At 34.6% G+C, this 12,071-nt stretch overlaps 1 protein-coding gene across 6 annotated transcripts; it reads left to right on the forward strand.

Moving 5' to 3' along the window:
• Positions 1-51: 51 nt before the first annotated feature.
• LOC110827321 (uncharacterized) lies at positions 52-12,033 on the forward strand. 6 transcript variants are annotated; one of them, XR_002542272.2, is made up of 9 exons: positions 635-781; positions 1,153-2,893; positions 3,092-3,172; positions 4,952-5,067; positions 5,151-5,241; positions 6,334-6,512; positions 9,386-9,472; positions 10,375-10,722; positions 11,153-12,033. XR_002542272.2 is itself a non-coding variant. In XM_022058892.2 (8 exons), exons 2-8 carry the CDS (start codon positions 1,160-1,162, stop codon positions 10,646-10,648), a joined length of 2,562 nt encoding a protein of 853 aa, XP_021914584.1. In that variant the 5' UTR covers positions 52-340; positions 1,153-1,159; the 3' UTR covers positions 10,649-12,033. The 6 variants fall into 6 exon arrangements, 5 of the variants coding, with proteins under 5 accessions (XP_021914584.1, XP_021914582.1, XP_021914583.1 ...); XM_022058892.2 differs by lacking the exon at positions 635-781 and adding an exon at positions 52-340 and having other exon boundaries at positions 10,375-12,033; XM_022058890.2 differs by lacking the exon at positions 635-781 and adding an exon at positions 347-505 and having other exon boundaries at positions 10,375-12,033.
• The last annotated feature ends 38 nt before the right edge of the window (positions 12,034-12,071 follow it).

Here is a 12,071-nt window from a genome sequence, read left to right on the forward strand (position 1 = left end):
TTCGTAATTGCTAAAGACGACAATTTACGTACAATATTAATTTTCGGGAGTTAACTTAAGGAGGGGGGAGCTGCTTTGGGCACATCTGTATTCAATGAGGCCTTCTATATGGCAATTATTGTTTACCTTCAATTCGACGTTTAACAATTGTTAATACCGACATTGACGTTTCGTTAAGGATAAATGACAGGAGGACACTACATGTTGGTTATTTGTGGTCGGTAAGGCCACAGTAACCAAAGTTAGGTTATGGGAGCAGCAGATAATAGAAAGCAAACTTTGAGTATTATTAAACTTATAATCTCTGGTTTTTAAGTTTACCTGTCAGTCAGTAGTCGGGGTGAGTTCTAATTTTAAAGTTACTTTGGTGGGAAATCTGTTATCATAATCGAGAAATATATTTATATTATCTGCTTAATCTGATATCCCTACTGATGCAGCTAGTATTGTGCTGTTATAGGAATGATACACTTGTGAGGTATAAGATGAAATATTTTCTTTAGAGGTAATGTCACATTATGTTTTACTATATACTACGATTAAGGTAGATATATGTCTTCGTTCCGTAATGCAGGTAGGTGTTATAAAAAATAACACAAGAAAGCATAATCACTATTGCTTGCAGGTGTGTAGTTATAATAGCTGAGAATATTTGGATGAGGTAAATGCTAAACTCCTTTTTGACATTTATTGTATTTAATGTTTGGCATATGAAGGATACATCTTTATGCCATTCAGTTCCTAAGAAAATACAAGCCACCACCATCACAAAGATCATTTGGTAAATACTGTTTAAGGAAATGATTGCTGTTTATTCTGAGAATCATATAAAACAAACAAATACGTTCTGTGGACATAATACAAAATTATTAAATGGAAAATCAGATGTTACATACAGATACCACTATATTTTAATGGTTAATAGACTTTAATAAATATATTATGTATTTCTTCTCATAACTTTTACCCTAAATCTTTGTCTGTTTACTGTTTTAGAATTGTTTGCTGTTGATTCAGAGGGTATTAAATTCAAATTATGTTCAGAAAAGATCTGTTACCCTGTCTGCAGATGTTGAAGCTCTAATATTTACCATAATTTTCTAAATACCTGCTTTGAACATGCTGTCATAGTAAGAGCTTGTTTTGTTCCAGGCATCAGATGGAAGTGAAAATGAACACTTTGGAAGTTGGAAATGATGTTATTGACCTTACCACAGATGATTGTAATGAAGTAATTCTTCTTAAAAATCCTGCCAGCAATGTTAATGCTTCAGTTATTACTCTTGCTGACACAAATGACACTGAAGATGTTAAATTCTTAGGAAGATATGCCAAATTTATACCAGTTATTACTATTTCAGATTCAGATACACTGGAAAGTAAGTGTAATAATGAAGATATCAAGTCTCTGAAAAGCCTCAGCTCCCACACATCCCAGTGTTCAAGAGCAATATCTAACTTTGGTATTTTAAACAATAAATGTGCCTTAAATGATACAGCTTCATGTAAATTAGAAGCAAGCAGTAAGCTTGATGATCTGTCAGAACAGTCTGAAGGTTGTGGAGAACTGAAAAGGAAATGTTGTTCCATTAAGGAAGTGGTATCACAAGCAATGAAAATTATGAAGACTACTGACAAAGCCCATGCATTTGAAAGGCAGGCAACTGCGTGTTACCAACAAAAGCAGCACAGCATAAATTCTGAGTACAATATACAGATACAAAATGCTAAGAATGAACTCTTAACAAAAGTCAAACATCCTAAAAATGAAATTTCTAATTGGAAGATAAAAAATGAACATGATGAGAATGGTTCAAAAGCACATCTGAAAAAGCCAAAGATTAAAGTTAAAGTTATCATGAAAAAACCAGGGCCAGGGATTAACGGAACACAACAAAATACTAAAAATCACAAAACAGGTTCCACTATTTCAGATCATGTTAAAAAGGAAGACTTACAAAATGTAAGTTCTAATTCTGTTATTGAAGAATTTAAGACAGAGTTCAAAACACCATGTAATGAAAGTGTAAGAAAGGAAAAATATATGGGTATGAAGAATAATTCTTGTTCCAATAAAATTTCAAATCAGGTGATGAGCAGAAGTAAAAGAGAACCAATAAATGAACCTATTGCAAAGGAAGAAATTAGTGACAGTGTAAGTAACATTGTGAAAAAGCTAAAAAGAGTAATAGAATCAAATTCTGTGAGTCAAACAGATGGTAATGGTGAGTGTGGAACTATTAACAAAATACATGATGAAGCCAGCAGTGACCATACAGAACAAAGTATCACAATATGTTCCCAGTTGGACATCAGTACTTCTGAAATGTCTTCACATGTTACAGAAAGTGTGGAAGAAGGATCAAGTTGTAATGAAAACATTCAAGCCTTACCATCATCAGTAACAACAGCAGATGAACAAAGAGAAGACTACATTCCAGATGTCCAGTTACTGCCAGTTAAAATGACAATTACTGAGTGTGAAAACCAGGTGGTGTACACTGTTCCATTGTTGCGACTTCCGGTCCAAAAACAAATTATTTATTTCTCACGTGACTATATAGAGGCATTTCTGAAAAAAATCAGAGATGCTTTCAGTGTTGAAAAATTTCTTCGCGCTATACCTGATCCATTCATATACTTCAGAAAAGAAAGAAGTAATGAAAGAAAGTATAATGATGAATGTCTTGCATTAATGTATCTTAAATCAAAGTACAGGAAAATTCCATTTCCTGATATTGCATTTATATTTGAGAAAAACAGGCAAAGCTTAACATTATCATGCGATGAACTTGATGTATGGAGATCATCTCAGAGAAGAACAAACAGAAAAATTGGTACAGGTTGTGGGTGTCCAAAACCACATGAACTCAGCATGTCATTTGTACATGAGGTAAGTATTCATTATGTTGTAAGGTAAGTATGAATTATGTTGTTTGAATTTGCCAAGATTTAAAGAATTTGAGAGAGTTTGGGTTACAAGACTCACATATTTATAAAACATAATTAGAATATGCCTGGAAAGACATATATATTTGGCCATTGAAATATGATTTTGTGTTATGTATATATTTCTTTGTGTCTCCTGTAGGTGACATTTATTGAAAATAAGAGAGTAATTGAAAACCATCTTCAATCTAAAAAGAGGAAGAAAACAACTACATTTGAAATTGTAAGTGGACAATGATCTCCTTCTATAAATTGAAACTGTTATGAATGGCATGTAAAGATATACATTCATACAGCTGTTGTCTTCATGTGTATCAGACATAAGCTATTTTTATGTATAAAAGAAATGAGTATAAGTAACTGGATAGAAGTTGTTTGAGTCATTTTCTTTTAACACTGAATAAACTCGGCTGTTAAAGGATTTTACATTATCATTTACACATTTTGGAATTCATATAGATGTCATTTGAGACTGAATGTGCCCATGACATACTTGCAATTTGAATTTATGCAGGAGGACTTCACTATAATGAATATCAGAGAACCCATATGATACTGACTTGCAAGAAGGTAATTTTGGAACTATTTAATCAGTAGCCAAATTTTGAAGTTTTTGAACAAATCAATGCTCTGTGACAACATTTTAAATTGTATTGTAATTAGTGGTCACAAAGATGTGATTTTAAAGAAATTAAATGTGGGGAGGTAAAGAAGCAATATCAAGTTGATATTTCAAATAGGTTTGAAATGTTATAGACAGATAAAGATGATACAGTGTGAATATCAACAGGTAGTGGGAAAATGTAAGAGACTGCATCAAAATTTCAGCTAAAGAGAAACTAGGATACTACAGTAGAAAGCAAAATATACCATGGTTTGATGAAGATTGTTCAAAATTAATAGACTGAAGGAAGAAAACAAAATTTCAATGGTTGCAGGACCCAAAACAAAACTCATACTGATAATCTATGTAACAAGAGACATGAAGCTAGAACCTTTAGGAATAAGAAAAGACTTGAAACAAATAGTAAGGATAAAAATATCGGATACCTGTACAGAGGCATAAATTATTTTAAGAAGGGATATCAACCTCAGATGAATTTGGTAAAGGATATTAATGACAACTTACTGGGAGGTCCAATCAAAATTTTGAATAAGTGTAAAAATTTCTTTAATCAGCTCTTAAATGTTAATGGGACTGTTGATGTTGGATTAAAATACATATGGAACTGTTGGTGCCTGAACGTACTTTAGATGAAGTTGAACTAGCCATTGAAAAGTTGAAAGTTATAAATCTTCAGATATTGATTAAATTCCTTCTAGTTCCCTAAGCCATTTAGTTAGTTAGTTATTTATTGTATGTAATAAGTGGTCACATTATAGTGGGTCTGTGTTTAGTGAAGATTCAAGCAAGGCAGTATATAAATTAATATAATACTACTAATGTACAGATAATTGTTCTAGGTAATAGCTTATCCCATGCTCTTTATTTGGGATTCCACTTAAATTCTTAATTATTATTTGGTATAGCACTGATTTGGCATGTGTAATTTACTTTTATCAACCCAATAAATTAATAAGTAATAGGAACTGTAAAAAAATACATATAGTGAAATTCTAGAGACATGACTATTTAGTGGTAAGTGCAAAGTCTCTGTTTAGAGTTACAACATATATTAGTGTATCACATCTTGGCTCTCCAATTCCCAAGCCTTGGTGTTCTCAGTAGAGAGTTTTATAGCATTATTCTGGACTGTACTATACTATACTGAAGCACAAGCTGTCTTGTTTTTTTAAAATTTACCCAAACCAGTAGTATACGTATGTGTAACCAAGCAATTTCAATTCAGGATATATTAAGCTTTGTTGTTGGCTTACAGTGAATAAATGACTGAGGCTCTGTAAAATTCTGTTGTTTTCACAATTGAGCCTTTATGGTTTAACCTCTGTGAGGAAATGTATTCAGTATTTTTCTCTAAAATGTATACATTCCTCTTGTAAGGCAAAACTAAGAGGAGAATTGCAGCAGTGTGGCCGCTGTGGTGTTACTGATCTGATGATTGAGGATATGGCACCATGTAGCGTGTTCCACCACTTCTGTAAAATTTGCATCCAGAAGTAAGTAACATTGTTATCCTAGGGTTTTTTTCATTATTCATTGTAGATTCTTGTAGTAATTTATGTGAATGTTTTATATTTAGTGTGGTGGATTCCAGACTCCTTGGATGTGAAAATCCATTTTCATGTCTCCGTAAGGAATGCCAGTATATATTCAGCATGGAAGTGTTAAAGGTATGATGTGGCTATTAATTCATTGTTTTTTATGAGTTCTCATGGAGGTAACAGACTCGAACATTGATATGAGCAATCTCTAGTACATAAAACACAGTTTCATACTTTTATTCTTGCCTGTGCCCATTTGTATGTGAGAGGACCTTATTTAAAATTTTCAGATTTCATAACACACTTTTTTTCATTTTTACTTCATTGTTATAAAATTTATTTGCAAACTAAACAAATACAACACTATACAGAATACAAGAAACTTAGAGCTAAAGTTAGAAAATTAACTAGAAAGTACAGAAGGGAAGATTGGGATAAGTTTGTAAAATCAGTTGAATGCAATATTACAGGACCACAAAGGAGAGGGTTTAAATATTATAAGAAATTACACAAAGGATAAACTCCATATCAATATAATACCTAAAGAAGAATGGATTAACCATTATAAAACACTATGGTTTGATTCCCATTCACTATCGCAAGAAAATAACGACAACAATTATTGCAATGAAACAGCAGATATTAAAAAAAATGGGGGAATTGAATGATGTGCTAAAAAAGGCAAAGAATAGGAAAAGCCTAGGGTTGGATGGTTTAAATATAGAACTTTTCAAATATGGAGGACAGTTTCAAAAGGAGAAATTACTAATATTATCCTCCCATCTACATCTAGATCTCCCCAGCGGTCTCTTCCCTTCAGACTTACTGACCAATATCCCGTTCACACCTCTCGCCCCATCCATTACACCATAAAAAATTAAATCTTAAAAAAAAATTGAAATGTGCATTACTTGCTGTATGTTGGATTATAACTGTTACAGCTTAGCCTTGGATTTTAGTGATTTTGAGTGAGTAAATACAGATTAATGGAGTTGAGATTAATGTGGTTTATATCATTAAATATAATTACTCTTTTCTTGAATACAGTTACATACCAAACTGAAATAGTTTCAAGAGGGTTGAATAAATGTGAAAGCACAGAAAGTAATTCAACCAAAGATGCTTGCATGCTTGGTGATTAATTGGGTTTTACTGTTGGTAACAGGTATAACAGTTATGATTAATATATTGTTTTACCGTTGTAATTTTATTTCTGTACAGAAAGCAGTAAAACCTGTCACTTTCTCCTGTCTTCTCCACATACGGCATTTGAAGGAGATGGAAATGCGTGGTATAAAATTACTGGAAACATGTCCTTACTGTGGCTTTGCAGACATTCCACCCAAAGATGACCAAGTATTCTGCTGTTTGAATCTAGATTGTATGAGGGAGACATGCAGGTCAGTTGTGTGTTTATTTTGTAACATAAAAGTGAAGTTATTTTCATCATTGCCATATTCAGCCAGCTTGGCTGCCTGGTACTCATTTGTTAAAGGTTTGGTAAATTCCCAAATTATTTTGGATGTAGTAATGGACAGAAAAATTGTAATTGCCTTTGCTGGTAATTTAAAACAGGTCTTTCATGCAGAAATGTTTTCTTTGAATAATGGTGCTTGAAAAGCTTATGACATAAATTCATGTAGAAGAAACATTCCAGAACTATGACTATGCTCTGAAACCACACAGAGGTTTATTTCAGGTGCTGGACTGTTCCTGAGCCATGAGCCATTTGAATCCAATCTACTTAAAGTTCTGGTCTAAAGTTTGATCTTTTTATTCATGGCTTTATTTCTTGCATATCGTTACCACTGTGAGATCTACATATTTCACATCTAAACCTTGATATTGCTGGATGAACAGTATGAATCATAGGAGTTGCTTATTTCTGCCATTCCTCAGTCACTTGAAAAGGAGCCATAATAAAAGATGGGTTGCAGGCTATCAGGGAAGTATAACAAGAAAGTTACATACTGATTTTGAAAGAAAAAGAATTTATGTTCATATAGTAAAATATGGGGTCCGCAGTGCCTGCACAGTCTGAGGTGTGGGCCTTGTGCTGCTTGGTCGCTGGGACCATGGGTTCGAATCCCACTCAAGCCATGGATGTTTGTCCGCGTTTTTCTGTGTTGTGCTGTTCTGTGTATAGGTAGAGGCCTTGCGACGGGCCAATCCCTCGTCCAAGGAGTCCTACCGAATGTCTATAGATCGAGCCAAAGAAAAGTTGGGACCGTTAGTGCTCAGGCACTTGATGAATGGGTCGTTCCCATTATCCCTCAGTATTGTAAAATATGGTAATGATGAAAATAGAGGTATTCCACAGCTTAAACAGTGTGCAATGATGTAATGTCGAAGATGTGGAGGTAAAACTAAACTTGCAGACCTCAGTACTACATGGAGGTGAGTGGTCAGCATGGTGTTTCAACTGTCTTTATCTCTAGAGAAAGACATTGGAGGCTGAGTAGTCTACATATCTGGTTTGGACATAACAGTTAATTTAAAAATCTCTGCTCCTGCCAGGAATAAAAACTGGCTATCTGGCCGGTAGCCAGTTGTATTATTGACTGAACTATCTCAGCTGCAGTAAAATGAAAGAAAATGTTTTAAAATTAATATATGCAACTACAATAACAAGATAGACAGAAAATATTTTATTGAAGTGTTAGAACAAATGAAAACTAAAACACAAAGGCACTTTTCAAATTAGAAGATCAATATACGAGGGTCGCTCATTAAGTAATGCCCCACATTTTTTTTCTCAGAATATATTTATTCAAGATGGCTGAAATTTAGTGACAATATAAATCAATGTTTCCTTTACACATACTATTTTTTCACATAATCCCCCATCAACTTGTACGGTTTTACGCCAGCGTGGAACAAGTGCATGCATGCCTTGCCGGTACCAGCTCTTGTCCTGTGCACGTAGCCATGTCCTCACTGCTTGAATCACGCTCTCGTCATCTTCAAACCTTGTTCCGCGGAGAGCATCTCTAAGTGGTCCAAAGAGATGGGGTCGGAGGGTGGATGGGGCAGCACCGTTCAACCAAATTTGGTGATTTCTTCCCGGGTTCTCGGACTTGTGTGAGGGCGTGCATTGTCGTGCAGGAGCAAAATTTCTGCTGGATGCTTGTGAGGCCGAACTCGTCGGAAACGCTTCTTGAGGGTTTCCAGGGTCATAATGTACGCGTCTGAATTGATGGTAGCACCTCTTGGCATCACATGTACAAGAATGACCCCATCACTGTCCCAAAAGACAGTCATCATGACTTTTCCGGCGGAGGGAGTTGACTTGAATTTCTTCTTTCTCGGTGATTGAGGATGATGCCACTCCATTGACTGCCTTTTTGTCTCCGGCTCAAAGTGGTGTATCCAGGTTTTGTCACCTGTAATGATCCGGGACAGAAAGACCTCTCCCTCAGCATCAAAACGCTCCAACAATTCAGAAGAAATTGTTTTCCTTTGAGCCTGTGGTCTGCTGTGAGACTTCGTGGAACCCATCTTGCGCACACCTTCGAATATGCGAGAGCCCGGATAATTGCAATCACACTTCCATTGCTGACTGAAAGCTGTTGGGCCAATTGTCGAGTTGTGATGCGCCGATCCTCACGAATAATGGCATCCGCGCGGTTCAACATGTCTGGAGTGGTGGCTGTGGCAGGACGCCCAGAGCGCGGCAGATCACGGAGCTCGGTTTCTTCACTTCCTGAAGCTTTAACTCTCTTAGCCCAGCGACCAACGGTGCTCCTATCGACTGCACAGCTTCCATACACAGCACACAAACGTTTATGAATGTTCACCACAGTTTCTTTTTCAGCAAAAAAGAATTCAATTACAGCTCGTTGTTTGTAACGAGAGTCGTTCACAGACGCCATTTTAACAGTTCACTACAGCTCCGCTATCGGTTGGAATCATTTGAAACTCCGTACACGAACGCGGGAAACATCAAATCTCAAGCATGTAAAAGTGCACTTTTCTATCTTCATTATTGGCTGAGAAAAAAAATGTGGGGCATTACTTAATGAGCGACCCTCGTAAAACAGTTTTTTGCCAGTCAGAGCCTGTTCAGAAAAAAATATTTAAGATATTTTAAATTATATTTTTAATTTCTGTGTCATGTGTGCTGTATGGTTTGTATGAATTGTGTACTGAATGCAGGAAAAGAGCATACTGAGAAAATGGTATTCAGATTTCACAAGTTTGACTTTGCTTGTTTTCTTCTTTAATTTGAACCATGGTCATTCTGGAAACATGCTTATATATTGTAATTTTTCAGGCAGTGCAAGGGCCCAAATCATACTCCATACCCATGTGTTATGGCAATAAGGCCACAAATGGAAATATCACATACAGTGACTAATAGGTAATATTTAACATTATTAAGAACAGTACATAGCATTTCTGAGATTTGGCATTGTTGCTAGGATCACAGTACTTATAAAGTTAGTATAGATAGATACATACATATATACATACATACATACATAGTCTGTTTCAGAAAATCTGTTTTGGAATGTCTTGTATGCATTAATGTTAAATCTAGCCATGATGGCAAATCATGTAAATAAGGAATTTAATTGATCAAAGACCATGACCTATGATTTCACACCAGGATTTATGATAATGTATGTCTTAAATTGCTTAACTGTATATTAATATGACTTATGAAAATATGTTAAAATCTTTCTGATATTCTGTGCACCTCGTATATATTATATATATATTATGCTGGGTGTTCCATTTAAAATGCAACCCTAACTACTACACCCCCCCCCCCCCCCCCATGCACAAAATGTTGAAACCAATGGTAGTATTGAATTTTTGCAATTATGTCCTGTTGTTGCAGCTAATGTACTGTTTCAAATCAGTATGAAAGCATTTCCAAAATGTTGTTACCAGTCAGTGTATACTTATCTTATTTGTTATTTCCTTGCCAAGATACACATTCTGAATGCTTCATGAACAGAAGGAAACTATTTTGAAGCAAAATAAAGTTTGAAAACGAACATACGTCCAGCTTGCGAACACACCACCTCTACATCTGCATAGCTATTGCACGCCTTCTATGAGTAGCAGCCTTACAGAGGAGGTTGAAAGAGAGTGTTACATAAGGCAACCTGCTTGTTTAATTTCTATACTGTAGTATGCAAATGTTGTTGAGTTTGGATTTTAAATGGTACACTTTATCCATGTATGATCATATTTCACATATGAAAAATGTTACAGGGTTAATAAAAGTAGTTTAATGTGTTTTAACATTTCTAGATCTGATCAGTATCAAAACCAGTTGCAAAATACAAAAATGCACCCAGAAAATGACATTGTACAACAGAACTCATTGCTGCAGCAACGGCCACAGTCAGTGATGCTGTATCCACAGCAGCCTTTAATTCATCATCCTCAGGAAACATTTAATCATTGTCAACCGCAACCATTAATGCAGCACTACCAGGAGCCTCTACATCATTGTCCTCAGCAGCCACTAATGCAACATCAACAGTCTTCATCAGTGCAGCAGTCACTGCTGCCTTTCATGTAAGAAGAGCATATAATACAGTATTTAAGTGAGGATGCTAGATACCAGAATTCTTAAAGATCATTTCTGTTTGGCAGGTAAGTTCTTGTTCAGTTCAAATAGTCTGTGTAAAACTGAACAGCTTTTCACTTACTGCATAACAGTTTACAGTTACTGAAACAAAATCCAAGAGAAGATATGAAATGTTAGAATGGGTTTTATGTATAAGTTCCAGTATGGAGTGCTAAACCAGCAGTCATTGATTCACAATAAGTTTCTGTTTCTGTGCATGCTTTGTTTTTTGTTTTGTTTTTTTGTTACACACAATATTAGTTATTTGTTCTTACAGTGTTTCTTATGCACAGTAGTAATTTGTTCCTGTTTTGCTATTTCTTAATATATGGATCTCTTTTTTTTGCATACATAATTCCAAGAGAATACTTTCTGAAGATATTATTAAATTAAAATGTTATTAATCTTAATTTAAACAAAGTTGATACAAGTTTGATATATGTATATTTTTTCCAGCTAATTTAAAGATTTAACAGGTATAGTCTTGGACTGAAGTACACCTGCTTGATAAGGTACAATTTGGTTTTGATGTTAGAGAAGCAAAGGTTTCAGTACAGTCTGTGCATTCATTGCTAGAGTAACTTAAATGCAATTTAGATCCTGTTTTTGAATAGCTCAAAGAAAATATACGTCTAGGTATTAGTGCACATTTGGGACCACTGAATTTTGACAGACATTTATTTATTGGTTAGTGAGATAAATTGCAAACCTACAATTCTTTACTGCAAGAATAATTTGAAGGTCCAAGGAAAGTTCATCACCACCACCACCACCACTACCACTGTAATCATCATCACCATTCTTTGCTCAAGAAAAATTAATACTTGTATATATTCAGCATGATACAGTGTGATTGTGTTTAAGTAAACATTCAAAACAAAACATATTCAGGGATTTTTTTGTGTTCAATAAATGATGCAAATATATATGTAAGTCTCAAGATCAATGTAATATCAATAAGTCATTATTGAGTTCCTCATTAATACCTTAATATTTTGTGTTATGTTTTACAGAAAGATGTTTATTTTGTGACAGAATGTTTAGTTAATTGCATGCTTTAATTAATAAAAATAAATTATTGTTTATGTTCAGTTTCATTAGAAATATAATGGTGTTCCTGAAAGTTAAATGTTGTTTTGCTGATGGCATGGAATTTTGTTTTCATTTAGTTTATTATATCAGAATTGTGTGTTTGTATATGAAAAGAGTACAAGATACGAGTCTAGAATATTGTAATTCATGTACTATAGAGAGCAATCAATCTTAAATGGTACCTCCAAGAAATAGTTGGATGTACCTTGATTCATGTTTAATAATAAAATGAAATACAATTCTGATGAAGTTTTCTAATCTTTTAGGCACAAATGTTAAAGCT

This window comes from Zootermopsis nevadensis, unplaced genomic scaffold (genome assembly GCF_977971745.1).
Source record: "Zootermopsis nevadensis isolate Lab colony 2312 unplaced genomic scaffold, Znev_1.0 Znev_ptg000013l, whole genome shotgun sequence".
NCBI classification, from domain to species: Eukaryota; Metazoa; Arthropoda; class Insecta; order Blattodea; family Termopsidae; genus Zootermopsis; species Zootermopsis nevadensis.